Source organism: Ceratina calcarata, unplaced genomic scaffold, assembly GCF_001652005.2.
Source record: "Ceratina calcarata isolate Rehan_Ccalc_2016 unplaced genomic scaffold, ASM165200v1 scaffold48.2, whole genome shotgun sequence".
Lineage (NCBI taxonomy): Eukaryota > Metazoa > Arthropoda > Insecta > Hymenoptera > Apidae > Ceratina > Ceratina calcarata.
The window spans coordinates 2890927-2909998 of record NW_017172225.1 but is presented as its reverse complement, the minus strand read 5'-3'; the positions used below and the strand labels follow the sequence as shown (position 1 = coordinate 2909998).

The 19072-nt window shown below is 41.0% G+C and overlaps 5 protein-coding genes across 12 annotated transcripts in view; 2 read left to right on the top strand and 3 right to left on the bottom strand.

Moving 5' to 3' along the window:
* LOC108627607 (putative chitinase 2) overlaps positions 1-2128 on the bottom strand; it is a 4074-nt gene extending 1946 nt beyond the window's left edge. The window contains exons 1-4 of the mRNA XM_026816021.1: positions 1833-2128; positions 1149-1346; positions 726-891; positions 514-610 (exon numbers count right to left, since the gene is read on the bottom strand). Coding sequence (XP_026671822.1) covers positions 514-610; positions 726-891; positions 1149-1346; positions 1833-1896 — 525 coding nt within the window. The 5' untranslated portion in view covers positions 1897-2128. The remainder of the gene's footprint in view (positions 1-513; positions 611-725; positions 892-1148; positions 1347-1832) is intronic.
* Positions 2129-2871: 743 nt separating this feature from the next.
* On the top strand, positions 2872-4240 carry LOC108627924 (protein KTI12 homolog). The gene is made up of 5 exons (XM_018029522.2): positions 2872-3128; positions 3345-3606; positions 3678-3816; positions 3901-3963; positions 4035-4240. Exons 1-5 carry the CDS (start codon positions 2966-2968, stop codon positions 4230-4232), a joined length of 825 nt encoding a protein of 274 aa, XP_017885011.1. The 5' UTR covers positions 2872-2965; the 3' UTR covers positions 4233-4240.
* A 59-nt stretch (positions 4241-4299) lies between these two features.
* Positions 4300-7498, bottom strand: LOC108627923 (carnosine N-methyltransferase). 3 transcript variants are annotated; one of them, XM_018029519.2, is made up of 7 exons: positions 7299-7498; positions 6758-6983; positions 6264-6421; positions 5997-6137; positions 5747-5909; positions 5431-5664; positions 4300-5353 (listed from the first exon to the last, which is right to left on the bottom strand). In XM_018029519.2, the coding sequence occupies exons 1-7, from the start codon at positions 7403-7405 to the stop codon at positions 5183-5185; spliced, it is 1200 nt and encodes a 399-aa protein (XP_017885008.1). In that variant the 5' UTR covers positions 7406-7498; the 3' UTR covers positions 4300-5182. The 3 variants fall into 3 exon arrangements, with proteins under 3 accessions (XP_017885008.1, XP_017885009.1, XP_017885010.1); XM_018029520.2 differs by having other exon boundaries at positions 6776-6983; XM_018029521.2 differs by having other exon boundaries at positions 6806-6983.
* Positions 7499-7689: 191 nt separating this feature from the next.
* On the top strand, positions 7690-14790 carry PIP4K (phosphatidylinositol 5-phosphate 4-kinase). 5 transcript variants are annotated; one of them, XM_018029125.2, is made up of 9 exons: positions 7690-7925; positions 9056-9153; positions 9570-9680; positions 10455-10640; positions 11082-11220; positions 11300-11599; positions 11677-11849; positions 11976-12118; positions 12187-14790. In XM_018029125.2, exons 3-9 carry the CDS (start codon positions 9577-9579, stop codon positions 12372-12374), a joined length of 1233 nt encoding a protein of 410 aa, XP_017884614.1. In that variant the 5' UTR covers positions 7690-7925; positions 9056-9153; positions 9570-9576; the 3' UTR covers positions 12375-14790. The 5 variants fall into 5 exon arrangements, with proteins under 5 accessions (XP_017884614.1, XP_017884612.1, XP_017884613.1 ...); XM_018029123.2 differs by lacking the exon at positions 7690-7925 and adding an exon at positions 7932-8392; XM_026815802.1 differs by lacking the exon at positions 7690-7925 and adding an exon at positions 8410-8836.
* Positions 14791-14866: 76 nt separating this feature from the next.
* Positions 14867-18918, bottom strand: LOC108627726 (kinesin-like protein KIF23). Of its 2 annotated transcripts, none has more exons than XM_018029120.2 (15): positions 18721-18918; positions 18016-18594; positions 17780-17950; positions 17519-17717; positions 17303-17441; positions 17039-17238; positions 16850-16954; positions 16700-16785; positions 16502-16632; positions 16326-16429; positions 16158-16262; positions 15945-16091; positions 15592-15846; positions 15271-15507; positions 14867-15202 (listed from the first exon to the last, which is right to left on the bottom strand). In XM_018029120.2, the coding sequence occupies exons 1-15, from the start codon at positions 18729-18731 to the stop codon at positions 15029-15031; spliced, it is 2643 nt and encodes an 880-aa protein (XP_017884609.1). In that variant the 5' UTR covers positions 18732-18918; the 3' UTR covers positions 14867-15028. The 2 variants fall into 2 exon arrangements, with proteins under 2 accessions (XP_017884609.1, XP_026671599.1); XM_026815798.1 differs by having other exon boundaries at positions 15109-15221.
* Positions 18919-19072: the final 154 nt, after the last annotated feature.

Here is a 19072-nt window from a genome sequence, read left to right as displayed (position 1 = left end):
GTCAATAGTTTACGAGTAATTAACAAAAAACGAAAAAACAGTTTTTTGTAAATTACTCGTTAACTATTGACGCTAGCGAAAAACTTTTACATGGAAATTGTAGATCTCGTCGTCCTCTACAAGAAGGTTAAAAGCAATTTTTCCGTATGTCCAACGGTTTGGGAGTTATTGGCCAAAAACGAAAATTTGGAAGAAATTGAAGGGGTACCCCTTGGAAAAATCTCGGAAAAATCGAAATTTTTTTTTTGTTGTTTATTATTAGCAATGTTTTTCCGACGTCTGATTTCTTTTTAAAAAATGCGTTTCTAGAGTGCATAAACTTTTGGGATTGACTGTATAGCCAATACATCCTTAAGACGGTTTTAAATCCTGGCGAAGGCAGGACACCAATGAAACTACTGACTTTTACCAGAAAGCCTGGTTCATCAACCGTTTGCACGAAAAAACTCATAGCTATCTCACAAGTAATTCTTACGATTTCGTTCGAGCCCTGAACGTAGTTACTATCTCTACCTGTACGAGGGAGACGAAGTTCTGTTTGTCTTCCGGCACTCCGCCCCGTGATCCCGGATACTCCCAGTCCAGATCAAACCCGTTGAAACCGTACTCGCTGAAACAGAAATCAAATATTCGTCGCTCGAACGAATCTGTCAGGGAAACGAGATCGTGTTCGGGGTCCGGTCTGATCCGTGGATCCCCTTGGCTCCGAAGAAAAAAATTCCTACCCAAGGAAATTGACCACGCTGTGGATAAAGCTGCTTCTTCGCTCGGGAGACGAAACGAGCACGGAGTAATTCTTGCTGCCCTCGTTCCATCCTCCGATGGCAAGGAGTACGTTCAAATGGGGATACCTCTTCCTCAATTGGGTCATCTTTCTGTAATTACCGATTCCTGGAACATTATGAAACAAAACGATGCTCGATGTTTATTGTCATGGACGTAGGAACAGCACAGAGAAGATAATGTAGATAATTTATCGATATCGACGATTTCTTAAAACTACTATCGTACAGTATCTAGATGTTCAGACGTAAATAGTTTTGAAAGAATAAACGCAGCAGTTTCCTGATCTCGCAAAAAATTCTCAAAGGACAGAAGTAGCGCTCGATATAATTTTTTTACTTGCATCACTTTCGTGGGTAGCTCACCGTTCTCGATGTCCATGCCAGGATCCAGGCTCCTGATGGTCCACGTTGTCTCGTTCAGTCCGGCGAACGCGTACACGAGATGAGTGCAAAGTTCCGGCCGAATATTGTCGATCGTGAACTTTCCATTGTTCGGCCTGTAAACGGCCCAGGTGGCGACGTAACAAGTCACGACCTTTTTATGTTTGGACCTCGCCGAAGCTTGAGAAATAAATTAATCATCGTTGAAACATAATGCTTGAACACTGCGTGGATGCTCGTCGGACGATTTCACGACATATTCTGCGTATGGCGTGTACTCTCCACGAGGAACGAAGTTAAAACGAAGGTCTCGTCTGCGGTAAATGTCAGACTCGCATTGCACAAGCTGTATCAAAGGAAATGTCAAAGGCGTTCCAATCTTATCTCATTTCCATATTGTGACGTGTCATTGATATTAATGGGTCGGGATCGAGTTAAAGGACGAGATCTGCTATTCCAAGAATGTCGCAAAATTATTTCAGAGTTTATAAATTATTAAATGTTTGAATTGGTTTGTTTTCGAACGAGGGAGAACAGTGAACACGATTTGAAAAGTTTGTTCGACGAACCGGATTGTAATTTCGAACATCAATGCTTTCGCTGTACGCGTCGATGAGCGATCTCGATTTAATTAAACGTAATATTTAATGTATACCATGTACTCACTCGAAGTGCCACCGACACTGAGCAGTAAAATAGCGAGCAGAATCAGAGAGCCACACACCTTCATCGTGGAGAACCGCTAAACGAATGCGGTGTTATTGCCCTGGTAGATAGCTTTCACTCGACCGCAGTACAGTATTAGCTCTGTCCTCGACGGACAAAGGATACGTGGTCGTGCTTCGTTGTTTGAAAAAGGATGGAACTGAAACCTGTTACCCACGATTCACGTATGTGCGGTAAAATATATGGAACCTCGGTCCATACTTAAAACTCTTAACGCCCATCGCTATTTTTCGTATTTTTCTACCATGCCAGAGATCAGCTTCAGTTCAGTTCGATCAGTTAATTGTCTGTCAAAACGTATTGGAAGGTGAATGAATAAAGAACCTCGAAGAAATATTTTGTAATTTATCCAATTCAAATCGCTGGAAGCAGAGACGGTAAACGTTTTATAACGGAGCATTGTACTGGATTCGGTTTTTAACGAAGTGCTTAATAATAACTAATTAAATGAACCATCGAGCGTTCAAGCGAAACGAAAAAGAAAATGTAAGTGAACGATATCGAAGCACCGATGTTGAGCGCCCAAATTAAAAATTTGTCTCCGTCAATTTATTAATCGGAATTATTTATTTCTACAATACGTTAGACCTGAAATGGATGAAATTGATTTCAATAGAAGTTATGTTCTCGGTGTCCGGATTTGTTTTTATTCATTCATTAATCAGAATTAAATCAGATATTTTCTTCAACATTTGCTAACGCGTATTCGTGTATAAAAATCTCCAAGGAGAACGAGCCTTCTCGTGAAAAGGTAAAATACTGAATTTAAATCAAATCGACATCTCTAGCTAGCTGTGACGTCATTAGCGCATGCCTTTTAGAAAAATCCCACTGAGTTTTGGGGTTGCTCGTGGCGTCATCTAACATTCATGGCTGTGAACCTGCTTGACTCCAATATGTACGGCAATATTTTTGCAGCCATGAACGCTAGATGGCGCCACGTGCATAACAATATTAATTTTATTGACGGAACTGACGTAAAAAAGTATCAGTCTCGCAGTTGAGCGCAGCGCAGCCGCGTCGCATACTGTGGGAAGAGATTTGTTTATTTTGAGTTCGTATCAGTTCGTATTATGCCAGTTATAATTATTACCGGCATACCGTGCAGTGGTAAAACTACGCGAGCTTCTGAATTGAAAGAATATTTTGTAAATAAGGCAGGAAAACATGTAGAAATTATAAACGAAATTAATGTCGTGAGAAGAGCAGGTTATGACAGGGACACATTTTACAGTGGTTAGTTTTACGTCATCACAATTATTTCGATTCGTTACGTCGTCAAAGGTGCAAAAAGATGTTGAATCAATACTGGTCCGTCGAGCGACACGAACTGAAAATATCGTTGTCACACAACCCTTTCTCTAAATTGCTGCTGTACCTGACGCTTCGTATTACTTCCATGCCCACGTGAGCACCAAGTTTTACCTAATAGATCTGAAAAAATTCAATTAGATTCGAGAAAGGAGAAAAGCGTGAGGAGCGACGTAAAGTCAGCGGCACAACGACTGTTGAATGCAAACGACGTATTAATTATTGACGGGAGTAATTACATCAAAGGATATCGTTATGAAATCTATTGTATGACAAAACTGTACAAGACTCCTCAGTGTACCATATTTTGCGATATTCCGGTTGAACATGCCTGGTTATGGAATGAGAAACGACCCGATGACGAACGATACGGTAGAGATATCTTTGACGCACTCGTAACGAGGTAGTCGGCAGTATGCTTGATTGAGTAGAATAATTTTCGAGATACTGTAGATAAGACTTTTTGAAATACAGGTACGAGGCACCGGATGATAGAAATCGTTGGGACGCGCCCTTGTTTGCCACGGCGCCGGAGGATGAATTGAAGTTTGATGAAATTTATAAATCACTGTACGAAGTAAAAGCACCGAGGCCCAATTTGAGTACGCAATGTGTTGGTATCGACTCGAATCAGAGATTGAAATTAATATTGATCTCTTTCATCTATTGAATTGATCGAAAAAACACGATTTTTCAGCCACCGTTGTCTTCTACGAACTATTTATACGAACTGGACACGGTGACTCAAGAAGTTATCAATGTAAGTTGCGATGGAATCGCTTCGGTATCTCAGTGCGTTTTTGAAGTTCCTATTCTTCTTTTTTTCTCAAGGCAATATTGGCAGCGAAACAGCTGGGCATCGAGAGCGAATTTAAAATACCAGGGCATAATTTGACTGTACGGAATCCATGTACTGCGGCGCAACTGATGAGATTACGAAGACAATTTTTAACTTACAGTAAAATGCAACAAATTGAAATCGATCAGATAGCATCGTTGTTTGTACAGTATCTGAATAAAAGCGTATAAATCCAGAACACGTATCGACATACGTCAAGACCTCGTCATCCGGTAGAAGTAGTAGGAGGTGTGTCAATTAAATTTCCAAGAGGTGTGTCTCGTTTTAATAAAAAATTATATGGATACATTGGGCTTAACTTATATTATAACAATTTTGGCCTGCACGTATTCCGTGTTGCAAAGTAAACTTGTTACACTTGTCATATTATTTAATTCTTGTATCACAGAATCATTAATTATACAGCGTCTTGAGAAGAACGATGTTTGTGCGAATTACATTATCAGACGTTCGGAAACAAAATTACAAGCAGTCAGCGATACGATTACCTAAAATCTAACAATTGTATTTGATTTGTAATATACCTCGTGAAGATGAAGTAAGGCAACGTCGGTTTATAGGATGAACTCGATGGTAAATAAAATTCAACATTTTTAGAATTGGTAAATATCAAACGAGAGGTACGTTACGTGCAGCGTGTAACAAGAGTTTCTTTTATTTCGTATTCGTTACGATATTTGACCAGCGACCGTAAATGACGTGCTGAATCACAAACGTTCGAATCAAAATAGACTAAGCCGTAAAACTGTTACCAGTGGTCAGATAAAAGTCGCTGTTTGCAAATTTGAAATAACTTCTGTCGACGTTTTAAAAAAATAATCGCATCACTTTATTTCGTCTCCAACTTGTTCACAGAGCCGTTGCGTCAGCCAGCCCGCTTACACACCGAAATAAACCTCTCGATGAAAAAATAGTAGTTCAACGATCAACTACGTATATTCAATTAAAGACTTTCACTTCGTTCCTTCCTTCTAAATTTTCTCAAATCCACCTAGTATTGACTCGGTTTCACAAAGTATAACAGCTTTGCTTTCGTAATAATGAACTTATTGTACAATGCATTTACAGTTACATCAATTTTTCTTAAAAATCAAATACCAGGGGCCGTCGTCGCCGATCATTAATTTTCTTGTTCTTGCATACCGTTACTTTCCGAGCCATTTCTGTGACTCACGTCGTTGTCTATGAGCCTCTTCGGTTTTCGACAAACGAAATACACACTATTATACTCGCACTGCAGCATACTGTTGATATTCTGTGCGTATCGCGTTTTCACGCACAGTTTTTCTTTCTGAAAGCACGACGACACGATTAACGATCCGATCGATATTCAAACGATATTTCGTATCGTTTACGAACAGTTCTTACTTCCAATTGAAATCCAAAACCTTTGATTACGTCGCGAACGACCTCGAAACTTGGCTCTATCGAATCTTCCATCGGCATATCGCTGAAATGGTACAGCAACGGCCCAAGATTTATCCACACGCCTCCTGGCTTTAAAATCTTATAGATAGTCTCGATGAATTGCACCACATTGTTTGCGCAGTCTATAAAAAAACATGTGGCGACGCAGTCCCAGTGATTATCTTCCGTGTAAACCTGAATGAAAAAATCGGATCTTTTAAGAATGCCCGCGTCACGCTTCTTTCCGTCGCGTGTTCTCTCGGCGCGCGTTGGTTACCTCCAAGAAGTCTCCAGCCGCCATCGAGAACTGTGCGTTCTCCGGAAGATTGCTGGGATTCACGTCCGGGAAGAACACGGCTTGAGTCTGATGTTCTGGTTTTAAATTGTTCATGTACTGATGCACCCACGGGTGTACCTGATACGAATTTACTTCCCTGCATCTTCAAACCATGCCGTTAGTAAAACAAAAAACAAAAGGACCGACGTGGGACGTGGCATTCGTCGGGGACAAGAAAACCTTTACTCACTTGTTCAGTACAAAATGAGAAGCGAAGAGCATGAATAAAGAAAATTCGTTTCCTTGGCAAGTGTACCCGCGCCGCGCTATCTCGTACGCCAATCTCCCCAAACCTGCTCCAGGTACCAGAATTTGTACATCCGACGGCGTACTGGAAATTTACCTATCGTTTCATACTTTTCTGAACTATGCTGTCTAAGTCCGTAGGCTGTTCGACATATCTACTATTTAGGTCTCGCCTACTGAAACGTGTCGTTGTCGTTAGAAAAGTTCGTACCAATGCTCCCCGGGGAACTGCTCCACGATCTCGTCTATGATAGGCTGATAACAAGCTAAACGTTCCTCGGTCCCTTCCACGCTCCAATCGCGAACCAGTTGTTTGATCGTGGCTTGGACTTTTTCTTGATCAGCCATTACTGGACGGGGATTTAACGTCTGCAATCAGACCTACCTATATTTTGTACAATAAAATACGATTTTACAAAAAAAAGAAGCTTGTGTCGCAGTGACTGATAGAGAAAAGATAACAGGTAAGATCGTTTTCGTTTGCGATACGACACGGCGCAAGATTCTCACGTCGAACACACGAGTCGTTTCTCTCAACGATGCTAACAGTAAGGATGATTGAACGGCTTCTAGTATCGACTAATGAGACGATACAAATTATTCTGGTGACAATGCTTGTATGAATGTATTTCATGTACGTTCGATGTATGCGGTTGATAGCAAATAGTGTATCGTATTGTACAACAGAATATACGTGCCACACACCAGGTAAACTTTTCTTACACTGTCAGTCTGGGAAGTAGCTGGGCTCACGTTTTCAAAAATATGAGCCACATCCTTTATTATTAGCTTAATTATTTCGTCGTTGTTCTCGATGCATCGTTTAACTTCCTGCAGATGCTCCCTGTACTTTGACAAAAGCTTCTGATGATGAGCAGGAAGCGACAGCAAGTAGGACTCTGTCTTTTTCACCCTTAACAGGGAATGATTCCTGTAAAAGAAAGAAAAGGAAATGCGACGTGAGTGTTTAGACTCGGCCGAATCACTTTGACAAATCTGAAACACGGCAAGTGAAACGTTACGATTCAATGTCATATCGTTGAAGGTTAAGTTGACGATAGTGACAGACTTATCAACGAAACTTGCGAACGACACTTTACGAGCTAATGATAACTGTTAGTGGCCGATGCATGACAAGCGAAGGAACGATAGACGGAATAAAAATACAGACGAGAAATCGAACTCCGTGCATCGGAAGGGAACGGAATATATATCTTTCCCTTTACTTCTCTCTTACGATACGTACTTGTAATATTTAAAAGCCGAGACGATGCGTTGAAAGTGTTTCCTCTCCTCCTCGTCTTCGTAAGAGTCGTGCATTCTTTTCGGATAAGGTGTTGACATCGTTTCCATTTTTATTTTCGAACGTGAACCTCGGCTTAAATTTTAATGAGTTTCTCAGCACGACGTTCGGTGGCGGCTTTCTTGGTGCACGCGTTACGACGCGTCCGCAACGATCGCGATAAATCGTTTTTCAAGGCGGGTTTGTCTCGTTTACATTTTATTAACATCGAATTAGATTAATTGTTAGACATATAATAATGTATAAAAATTTCCCAGTGAACTGTCCGCCGTCGTACGCATCAACCTGCGGTTTAAAAATCAACAAACACGAACGATATTTTAACAATCGAAAAGATTTCGAGGAAACCTAAATACATTACGTGTGTGTATATGTATATATGTATGCATGCATATGTTCTAAATTCTAAAAGTCGTACAAACTTTGCGATTGATCAGTGAAATGCATTATATCGTTTGCCGAAGTTGAGGAAACGTATCGTGACGTAAAGACTTGATCGTTACTCGAACGAAATTCGTTGAGGAATTGGAAACGGTGCCAGGGTGGCGCGTATCCGCAGAGTTTCTATATGTAAGTAGATGGACTGGTTGTACATAGGACATGGTCGTCCTCGCCATTTTTAAAAGGAGATTCAGTCGCTGATCAACCGCGGTTGGGCACGTTGCTCGGGTCTGGGTCAGCTTGGTCTCCAGGGCCGCGAATAATCGCGTCGTTACATCGAGATACGGCCGCGACTACTTTTTCCGCGTACAGTGTCACCTGAAATCGCGGCGTTCCCGCGATGACGACGGCGTAAGCGACCTCCCCCTGTGTGTGGTTTCTCCTCGTCGAGGCGTGCGACGCGCAGGGTGCTGGTGGTGGTGTTTTAAAAAGTATCCGTGCCAGGCGAGAAACGCAACATGTCCAGTTTGCCGCAAATGTCCAGCGGGCTGAGCAAGCTTAAAAAGAAACATTTCCGCGTTAAGCATCAGAAAGTTAAGCTGTTCCGCGCGAACGAACCGCTCCTCAGTGTTTTCATGTGGGGTGTCAATCACACGGTGAGTAAATGAGTATTAGCTGGCAATGAGTACAGCGACGAAACTGCGTGATGCGTGACAGCGTCCTCGTCTCGTACGTCATCGTATAATGCCATTTTCCTGTTTCGTTCTAATTGAAAACCGAATTAGAATTGGAAATTTGTTGACACGATTCGCTGCAACTAATTCACGTTCGTGCGATTCCGTGCGTTATTCACGACATAGTAGAGCATCGTGAATCGTAAACGCGCGTTCGAAATGTACCGAATTACGCCACTCTTCCTTCGCTCGTGGTGATCCGTTGAATGCCCATGGATTATAATGTTTCACGTTTATCGGGTATAAGAATGAAACTCGACGATTTCTTATCGCTGTGAGATATAAGTTACGTTCGGCGTATGTTCTGTAACGAAGAATCGCTGGTCGATCTCGTTCGTACGTGAAAATGTGCGAATGAAAACTCCCGTAGGTAACTTATTATTATGTTTATCTTCTGTGACATGAGACGTCAGTCGAGTAAGTAAGAGTTTCATTAAAAAAGAATATTGATCAGTTTTGTTTTCAAGCTGGTCTTACGTTTCTGTGAGTCGAGCGTTAAATAATATATGCAATTGGCCGTGTGTTGCCGATGTTCGCAACGACAATTAGTTCATTCATGAATATTAAGCGATTAATATATTCCAGATAAACGAGCTTAGTCACGTTAACATACCAGTAGTGCTCCTGCCAGATGATTTCAGAGCTTACAGCAAGTTAAAAGTGGACAATCATCTTTTCAACAAGTGAGTTACGTTACGATTGTTGTTCAACAACGTTTGATCACGTGTCGCCGTCTCGGTCTGAAGTCGAGGAAAATTGTGTAGAGTAAATTAGGAGAGAAATGATAAACACGTAAATAATGGTCAACGTTGGACCTAGTCGCGGCAGTAATGTTCTGCCTAATGTAAGAAAGAAATTGCTATTGTAAACGTAAAGCAAGCAACTGAGGTGGCCTGTTCTAAATATATCGCTAAATACTGAATTAGTAGGTTGGTCACTGCTTTTAATAATAGAATCAATGAAGGTCCTCATGATCCAAGATTATAGTTCATGATAAAAGATGTTGTAGCTTCACCTCCTAATTTAAAAGACGGTTGACCGTTTTCTCGACTACTTACCTTCTGACGATGTTCGCGCATCACAATTCTTTTTCTTCTAGGGAGAATATGCCCTCTCATTTCAAGTTTAAAGAGTATTGTCCATTAGTATTCAGAAATTTGCGGGAAAGATTTGGTATCGATGATTTGGACTACAAGGAATCGATGACAAGGTAAAAGACAATTTATTTTCAACCTATGTACAAAGTTCATTAGAGAAAATCATTCAAAACAGTATAGTTAAACGAAACTTCATTTTGATCGCGGTGCATGCTAGAGACCTTCCGTTCTACGTAGAAGCTTTCTGTCGAATTTATTCTAACTACAATGCAAACGCTCGCGCGCGCACACACACACACCACACACACATATATATAAAGTTGTCCACACGTATTACTGTAATTTGGCGGTAAATGTTTCTTTGCTCATCCCGCTACGCGGCACGTTTACTTATTTATAGAGGACATTGCAGATTTAGGGGCTTTACTCGATACTGCCTTGAAGGAGGATAATTCACCGACTGATCGTAGGCAAATCGTTGTAATTAAAAATCTAATGGTGTTTGAAAACAGTTCTGCACTGAGATAATATCATAAGAGATATTTTCCCGTAAAGTCAGTGAAACCTTTCGTTAATATCGAATTGGACATCTCGAATATTTCTATCGCGCATCAAATTGTCAGTTTAAAGAAACAAGGAAACGTAATATCTACTTTTTGTAATTCACCGAAGATTTCGATGCTTCGTAATTACCAAGTAATACAATATCGACGGTGTGACTAATACGTTTGTGAATACGAATGCACTTTTATGTCAGACATGCACAGAAACAGAAGTTCCTTCATTTCTTTGTAGCACACACAGAGAGCAATGTATCTTTTGATGTTCATTGAGCAGAGGAGAGCAGCTGTTGGCGGTAGATTATAATGGAAGAATTCTGATAATAGATGTCGGGCATTTAATCCATCCCTGTCAGAGAGGCATCGGGATTTGGCTAAGAACGGGAAGACTTGTGAATTGGTTCAGCGTTCCGCTACTGCTCCCTCGATTACCCTGTCTCCTTCTGTTCTTTCGCAAATCTCGGTCCTAAATAAACCATTACGTTCCTACGGTTTTAAACCGAAGCGTCTGAGGTTAGCTAGACTTGATTTTTCAATTTTCTGCGTGTCGCTTGTGGCTAACAACACGGTCTCCGTAAGATCTCCCTTGAACGATTCAAAGGGACTTGTGAGTTTGTCGAAATGTCGAGTCGTACCGCGATGCCTTTAATTAAACCTGGTTCCTGGACCGTTCCGAATGTAAAAACGCTTAATAGAACGTATCCCTGGCTAGATTTTAGTATTCGTAGTCCGACTACATATCAGTGGAACATATGTAGGTAATAACGTTAATACGGTTTATTACGGTTGATCGTTAATCGTTCTTTTTGTACGCATGCTAACAAGTGTAGTGGGTGTAGTTTAATGCCGTTTAGACTGTAATAAAACTAGGCAAGGAGAGACAGATTGCGAATGAACAATTTGTCATATTTTTGTATCTCATTGTTTGTCACGTGTGATTTTTATCTTTTCCAGATCGCAACCGATATTAGAAGACTCTTCTGGTAAAAGTGGTGCAAAATTTTACCAATCGTATGACAAGTTGTTCATCATAAAGACCCTTACCAGGGAAGAAGTCGAGAGGATGTATTCGTTTTTGAAACACTATCATCCGGTAAATAGGAGTTAATACCCGTTAATAATGTGTGTACTCTCTTGTGAGACACGAGACTGACGATTTCTTGTACTCGTAGTACATTGTGGAGAGGCATGGAAAAACCCTGCTACCCCAATATCTCGGCATGTATCGTTTAACGGTAGACGGAGTCGAACACTATGTCGTGGCAATAAGGAACGTGTTCTCCAATCATTTAACTACGCATAAGAAGTACGATCTGAAAGGGTCAACGGTAGACCGCGAAGCATCGGACAAGGAGAAGGAGAAAGATTTACCAACGTATAAGGACAACGACTTTGTCAAAGACGGAACGAAGATATATATCGGCGAGGAGGCGAAGGCTAAACTTATAGAGACGTTGAGTGCCGACGTGGACGTGAGTCCTCTTTCGTTTCTTTCGTTTCGAAACCTCATGCATTGTTATTTTATTCATTGAGCAATCGACATTGACAGTTTTTGACGAAGCTGCACTTGATGGATTACTCTTTGCTACTCGGGCTGCACGATTGTGCGCGAGCTGAACAGGAGAACAGAGAGCGGGCTGAGAGAGAAGAGGAAGAGGAGCACGAAGATGAAGATGACAGCGAGTCCGGTAGCGGCCTCGAGTCGCGGGGTCCGATGGGAGAGTACGTATAACGGTCGCGCAGCGTCTAGCCGTAGAATCGAGATCGGTTAAGGACGAAACGTGTTTTGTACTACGGATTTTAATGGTAAACGCACTGATGTCGACGATACCTATTTTCGTTCTGCAGCCGTTCATGGGGTTGGAGCGGCGTCGCTGGGATGGCAACGCCGCCTGAATCGCCACACACCGCATTGATGCGCGACACGAGCCTGCAGTACGAGGACGCGATAATTCCTGAATTAGATATTTACGCGATTCCGAGCAAAGAAGGTAATTCCTTTAGGATGAACGAATTCGAATTCGCGCTGACACCCGGATCTTCCTTACTTCTGTTTCAGGCGCCCCTACGAAAGAAATTTATTTTTTAGCCATAATCGACGTGCTGACACATTACGGCGTGCGTAAGCAGGCGGCGAAGGCAGCTAAAACGGTGAAGTATGGTGCTAACGTCGATGGTATATCGACCTGTGATCCGGAACAATACGGCAAGCGATTTATAGAGTTCATGAGCAAGGCCATAGAATAAGCTCGTTGTTCGTTGTTGTTAAGCTTGTAAATTTGGAGCCGCTTCTTCGAAAGTTGTGACGATACACTATCGCTTTTATCTCGTTCGGGTCTTTCTTTTTTTCTTTTCCAAGCCGCGTCGAACGAACCTGAATCGGTTTGTTCGTCGCGTCTTCGACCGCGGAAGATCTTTTGTATTTGGTACCGTCGTTCGGTATCGTTCGATCATCTCAGTATTCCTTACGACATTTACGATCAATTTAGGAGGATAAAGGAACTTTCGAGGTAGTCAGCCGTCGAAATTGTTTCTTTCAACCTCTTTACAACGGAACGCGTTTCATTTTGTTCATTTTGTTCATTTTTATATGACCGGCGACCATTCGCTCTTAGTGCATTGCGTACGACCTTTTTGCGAATGCAACGTTGTTGAACATTATGGTTTACTCTATTAATTTTATCCGTATTTATATCGAGAATCTAAACTGCGAGACTTACGTTAGGGTACGCTGTGCATTATGTGTACAAGCGCAGGGACGTGGCGCGGAAGGTGTCCGTTGAAGAAATTTGTTGTACATAATCGTTACTTGCGGGGCGATAATCGATGTTGTACTCAAAGGAAGCACGTAACGAAGCCGCTTCGTATACGTGTATTTGTTGATACCTACTGTTCCATTATATCAAACACCGGCGTATGATACGTGCGAAGCTGACAAAAACACTTCGAAACGTTGACATTGTTTTTTGTACACACAATGCATTGCAAAGAAACTGCGTTAATTACCGTCGTTTCACAGTATGACGGCGTGTAATGCTAGTTTACCGAGAAATACTATAATTAATGTTGATGTTACATATGATAATCTTAAAAAAAAAAAGGAAAAAAGGCAAAAAAAAGAAACACGAAGCACAGTGAAGCGTCTCTTCACAGGAGAAGTCTACGTCTATTGCAGAAAAGAGAGAGAGAGGCTCTCTCCGAGTTAAGACGAGTCTGTATTGCTTCTGGTCCAGTGTCCGTGGTGTTATCCTGGAATGTTTCGAATGTTCGACTTTAGAGTAATTGCTTTTCCAACAAGAACTCTCGTTTCCCACAGTTCGTAAAGAACCATACAGAAAAAGTTGAGAAGTATTATGTCATAGCGCAGGAGGTACTATAGAATGAGAGCTTGGAGCTTGAAACGAGAAGGGAACGAATGATTACGTGTAAAAGCGTCAAAGGGTCTGTAGATGTCATCTATCGTTTCAGTTACCGCGAATCGGTGTCCTTCACCATCGATTCGTCTTAGTTGATCAAGTGTACAGGGAACAAGACGAGTCATATGTTTTATGCACGATTCGTGTCTCCTCTATCAAAGATAGCCAACGATTCGTTTGCGAAATTCAGAAGATAATAGTCTCCTTTGTGCGTTGAGAATAGAACGTTGATTCGTGTTGTTACGCTTGAACGAGTGAGCAAAGCCAGTTTGCTGATAGCATATTACTTTTGGTAACTGTAAAAAGAGAAGCAATGTAAAACGTAGCGTTCGATTGCGTTTCGGCGCAACTAGGTGCACAAGATCTTGATTACTGGCTTCGGGAAAAAACGATATATTTCGTAGCAACGCTCGTCTCTTAATTCGATTGAACTTACCTAGTTACGGATAGTTTCTAATACAAACCGTATTTTAGGATCGTAAAACGAAGAGGAAAGAAAGGGAGAATGCATCGTCGCATAACGCTCTACTTTTGACGAATCTAATAATCGATTTTTTATAATTTGTTAAAAATTGATCATAATATAATGACTAATTACTTTACTAATTAAGGTATTCATCTAGTCTCGATACTTTGTATGATTTTGTACGTTGCCGACAACATTGGGAGAATAACGATGATGAAGAAAAGATGAAAAAAAAAATGAAAATACAACCGATATTGCCAAGACCTGTATTATAAAGAGAGAAAGCAATGAACAGTGGAAACAAATATCGCTCAATTCCGGTGTAACGTTATACTTTCTATGAGATGAAACGTAACTCGTTCTGTCTATCATAAATTATAACGTACCGTTATGCACTAACAGGTTTCTTTAGACGTATATTTTTTTCTCTTTTTCCTATTTCGTTCGCACGACTTGCAAATCCAGAAAATGAATTCAAAGTCCTTAGTTTAATCAAGAATCTTTAAGTATACAATTTAATGAGCCATTTGCTCGGTTGGATCACGGAAACGAAAATAAAAATTTCGAACGTTTCTCAGCTTAGACTTTCACAAATTCGCACCCCGTGTGAGTAGAGAAAAATGTATATACTCTCGGCTGAACCGCTGTTGGCAATATGTGTCCAGGCTTCTGTCGTCCTAACGTTTGTATCATTTACAGAGTCTGCGTTGTATGAGCCACAGGAAAATGAAATGGACATTTAACACGATAAGAATATGAATAAAAGAGATATTAGGAAGGATGGTACGTTGAACTTTATTCTACGATTTGCTGTCATGAGATCAATGTTATGAGAAACAAAATTGATGCAGCAATGATAGCTTTTGAACAAAAATTAAAGTGCTTTTTTTATAACTAAATTAAACAAGATACACGCATTTCATCTGAAACTATAAACAAACATATACTAAATATTGCGATCGTTAAAGTAAAATCGATGGGTTTAAATTATACTTAAGGGCGTAATGCTCGGTAAAACGTTATATTCGGGGCTTTTTCGAACTGTCTTCCGAATTTGCCTCGGAAGCAACATTTTTCTCCGGGCTCAAGTAACCGCTGCGTTTCCTTCTTGAAACAGGCGAAACTTGTTTCAAATGCTCCATATCGTTGAACACGACCTGCGCACCTCCCCCACTGGTCGGCAGTATGTCCCCCTGTCAATCGACAATTTTACTATTACCTCCTCGTAGATGCGTTTCAAACGAATTTAGTAATCACTTACTTTGTATAATTTCGTTTCAAGTTCACCATCCGTGTCTTGCTCCTGTGCGACGAGGCAATACTTGGACGCTCTGCTCGTTATGTCTTTCGGATCGGTCAATTGCGTAACGCTTCGTTTGCGACGAATAAACGGTTGAAGTATAGTCCCGACCGGAGCTAGGCCAGGGGGCCGATGATCGATCCATCTGTCTGCGCTCTGCGACCGCCTGTACCGTAAATTCACTACCGGAATCCTCTCCTGGTGACGTGAAAACCACATACGCAAGCTTGATCAAATGTTTCAACGTGTATACACATATTTTTGTACAAAAGTATTTGATACCTTTCTACTCAGTCGAGCGTCGCTACGATGTTCAGACTGAACCATGGTAATTGGTCTTGTAATCGTCCTCGGCGTAGAAATTATCGGCTCCGAAACACTGGTAGTAGCCTCAGAGCCTGTGGGTATTTCAGCGTCGCTCATCACTGATGTCGGATCCTCGGTTTCTAATCTCTCTTTCACGTTTACGTCCACGTCCTCGTCGCTTAATATTTGCTTCACTAACTTCAGTTTGTCCTCCTTTTGTTTCATTTGATTCTAAATGGATAAGAAAGTAATATTGATTGAATGAATGAATGAATGAATGAATGAATGAATGAAGAAAGAAAGAAGCATGCAACGAATGAAGCTAGTACCTGGAGAATCTCACGCTGCCGACGTAGTTTACTTTCCAATTCCTTACTCATTTTATTAGTCTCTGCTTGAATTCTGCTAGAATATTTTTCCTTGACTCTTTGCTTATCCGTTATACGTTGATTCAATAACGTATCTTTGTCTTTCAACTACAACAACAGCAGATGTCGTTCGACTTCCGTAACTTTTCCATAGAAAACAACTTAAAAACTTACCTCTTGCTTCATGTGCCTGATCAGTTCGTTCGCGCTATTTAATCTGTATAACAACGTGTCGATTTGAGCTTCCGTTTTACAGATGTGCGCTTCTAACGTGGTTATCTGTAATCAGTTTGCAAAACGGATAATTGTAGCACTTGAAACATCGCATACTCGAGTACTTACCTTCTTGCGTTGTTGATCGTCCATCGCTTTCAACGTAGAATTCTCGATTTTCAATGATACGTTTTCTCGTTCTAGGTTCACCAACATGTTTCTAAAATCATTCTCTGAAAGACATAAAAAAAAATAGCTGTACGTTGTCCGAGAAAATGATTAATTTGCAAATTGTAAACTATTACGTTTCTGTTTTAGATCCTCGCGTAAAACGTTCCGTTTTTGTATACGCAATTCTAAGAATCGCATAAGCGTCGTAATGATTTCGTCGTTATGCGGATTTGTCACGTCCATTCCTGGAAACGGTCCTCCGAGGCTGGAAGACGATTTATCACGTAACAACATTATCTTTCTCATTAGCGAACAAGCGACGTTCCACCCACCTGTACACTAAACCTAAATCAACTTCCAACTCGGCAGCATCTCGATGACCAGCACATTCCAGCCTATTCCTGGCTTCTTTGAACATCTATAACGAACGACAAGATCAATTGAACAAACAGGAACAATGTGTATGTTTCACGCTTCCTTACTTTATTAGCTTGTCTTCTACCAGGTGTGTATCCTAAATCCAATTTCGAGCTCGCCGAATTCGTAACTTGCACTTCTTGGCTTACTTCGGCGAACTTCAACACTTGCTACACGACGAGGATGAGAGTGAACGTATTATTGTAATCAGAAATATGATGACAATTTAAAATGATAAGAAATTAAATGCTCACGATCGTCTCGTCGTAATCATCGATACTAGGATTGACGCAGATGATCATTCTGACGGCTCCATCACCGTCAAAATAATTCTTAAACAACTGTGTTATCTTCGAGTCTCGATACGGAACTATTTTATTCGTTCCCTGTGTCTGGTTCTCACGAAGTATCTCCAAGCAAGTGCGCAGCGTCATTAATGAATTATTTATATTTCCTATCGGAGAATAAATGAGAAATGAACTGAAACATAGATGTCATACAATATCTTTGTGAATTACCTGCTTCTCTAAGCCTCTGACCAGTATTTTTCGAGCGGTTCGTACGCTCGCTTCCGGCTAAATCTACCAATGATAATTGACTAATACAGACTGTCCGCTTGTCTTGAACAACTTGTTCACCTTGTTTATCCAGCGGTGCCTGGAGCAAATAATCAAAATACACACACGAACCGCGCGCGGAATAGTAACAATGCAATCATACACCGGGATTAATACCTGAACGAGCCTTATGGTAAAAACACTATGAGATCTGCTTGATTCTGCATTAAGATTAGTGTACGCGATGTGTCTTCTGCACTGACCACGTTGAAATACCTCAAACGCTTCTTCCGAACTTTTCACCTCCACTTCTGTACACCCGTGAATGTACATGTTTCGGTATCCATCTTCGCGGATAATTTTACTCTGCAAGGTCCTGAATTCATTCATAAATCTCACGAAACATTAATTAAAATTCTCGACGATCATTGCACGTACTTAGCCTTCGCATCAGTCTCTTCTAGTAAATCGTACACACTGTTGTTATAAACTTCAACGTATGTGATAAACACTGCATATGCATTATCCTCGTCGATATCTACGGTCTGCGGCTCGTTGCTGACGTTTAACATATCATTGTTGTTCTCGTTCTTCCCGTCGCCTTTACACCTTTATAACGTATATCAGTGAATCGAATATTTTATTCTACGTAGAGAGTAATGTTCCTCACTTACGTTCTAGGAGTTTTCCCACCAGTAGGAATAACAAATTTCTGAAGCTCGTTCTGCCTGTCCAGCAATGCATCGTTTTCGTTTTGTACATCGAAACCGTTCAGCTTATCTGGTTTAAATATGAACTTTTTCGCTTGGCAATGCGCTATGCTGTTAAACATAACGTCCAAACTGCGAGGCATGATCCCCGCGTCGTTCATACTGCCAGACATAGTATAGGTTTTACCGCTCCCAGTTACTCCATACGTGAAGAGTAAACCGTTTCTGCCGTTTATAAGATTCTGAACAAGCGGCAAAGCGACGACGTTGAACACTTCATTTTGAGAGGAGCTCGGGCCAAAGACGTGACTGAAACATGTTCGAATAGCTCTGTTCGCGGTACGAACGTTCGTTACCGATTCTCCCGACGTTATGACCAAGCTCGTGTCGGACGTAATTTTAATACACGACGTGTCGTTAGGCCGAGTCATCGGCCTCAAACGGCAGAAGACTTTGACAGGTTCCTTAGATACATCGTCGTCGTTGTCGTCATGTTTCGTACGGCCTACGTGTTTACGTAGTGCAGCAGGTGGTTTCGAGTTTCTGGCGAAAACGAAATAAAAGTTTAGACAGTATTTTAAATTATGATCCGGTATTGTCAGTTTCAGTTATCGATAATTAGAATTACGTGAAAGCAATTGGAAAGAACGAATAAGAGTGGAATCTTACGCAGGTTTCATAGTAGAGTCCGTTGGTGATAGGTTAACAATTATTGCAGACAGTTATCGAGATCTTGACGTAGACTTGAAGAGGCGTAACATCTTCTTCATCTTTCTTCTTTGGTTGAGGTTTTCAAGTTTCACTCACGTTTATTCTAATACCATAATATCGTTATATTTATTACAAAAGCTAGCGTGTATCAACGCACGTGGTGTGTATGACAAATTTGAAATTCAAACGTCTGCAACGCGAAGTGAGCGCTTGATGATACTCGGCGCATTTCTATACATTTGACGAATGATCTTTACACATTTTTATTTCGTTGCGATTTCGATACATGAAATCTTTCGTTTGAAATTCA

Bases quoted from the DNA above. Each gene is read 5' to 3' on its own strand.
- LOC108627924 (XM_018029522.2), top strand. From the start codon at position 2,966: ATGCCAGTTATAATTATTACCGGCATACCGTGCAGTGGTAAAACTACG. The intron at 3,129-3,344 runs GTTAGTTTTACG...AAATTCAATTAG, and splicing joins CAGGGACACATTTTACAGTG to ATTCGAGAAAGGAGAAAAGC. The intron at 3,817-3,900 runs GTTGGTATCGAC...ACGATTTTTCAG, and splicing joins CCAATTTGAGTACGCAATGT to CCACCGTTGTCTTCTACGAA.
- LOC108627923 (XM_018029519.2), bottom strand. From the start codon at position 7,405: ATGGAAACGATGTCAACACCTTATCCGAAAAGAATGCACGACTCTTAC. The intron at 6,138-6,263 runs GTACGAACTTTT...GTAAATTTCCAG, and splicing joins CAGTTCCCCGGGGAGCATTG to TACGCCGTCGGATGTACAAA. The intron at 5,665-5,746 runs GTAACCAACGCG...TTTTTCATTCAG, and splicing joins CGGCTGGAGACTTCTTGGAG to GTTTACACGGAAGATAATCA.
- PIP4K (XM_018029123.2), top strand. From the start codon at position 8,255: ATGTCCAGTTTGCCGCAAATGTCCAGCGGGCTGAGCAAGCTTAAAAAG. The intron at 9,681-10,454 runs GTAAAAGACAAT...TTCTGATAATAG, and splicing joins TACAAGGAATCGATGACAAG to ATGTCGGGCATTTAATCCAT. The intron at 11,600-11,676 runs GTGAGTCCTCTT...CGACATTGACAG, and splicing joins CGTTGAGTGCCGACGTGGAC to TTTTTGACGAAGCTGCACTT.
- LOC108627726 (XM_018029120.2), bottom strand. The intron at 16,955-17,038 runs GTGAGCATTTAA...CTCGTCGTGTAG, and splicing joins ATGATTACGACGAGACGATC to CAAGTGTTGAAGTTCGCCGA. The intron at 15,203-15,270 runs GTAAGTGATTAC...GTCGATTGACAG, and splicing joins TTGAAACGAAATTATACAAA to GGGGACATACTGCCGACCAG.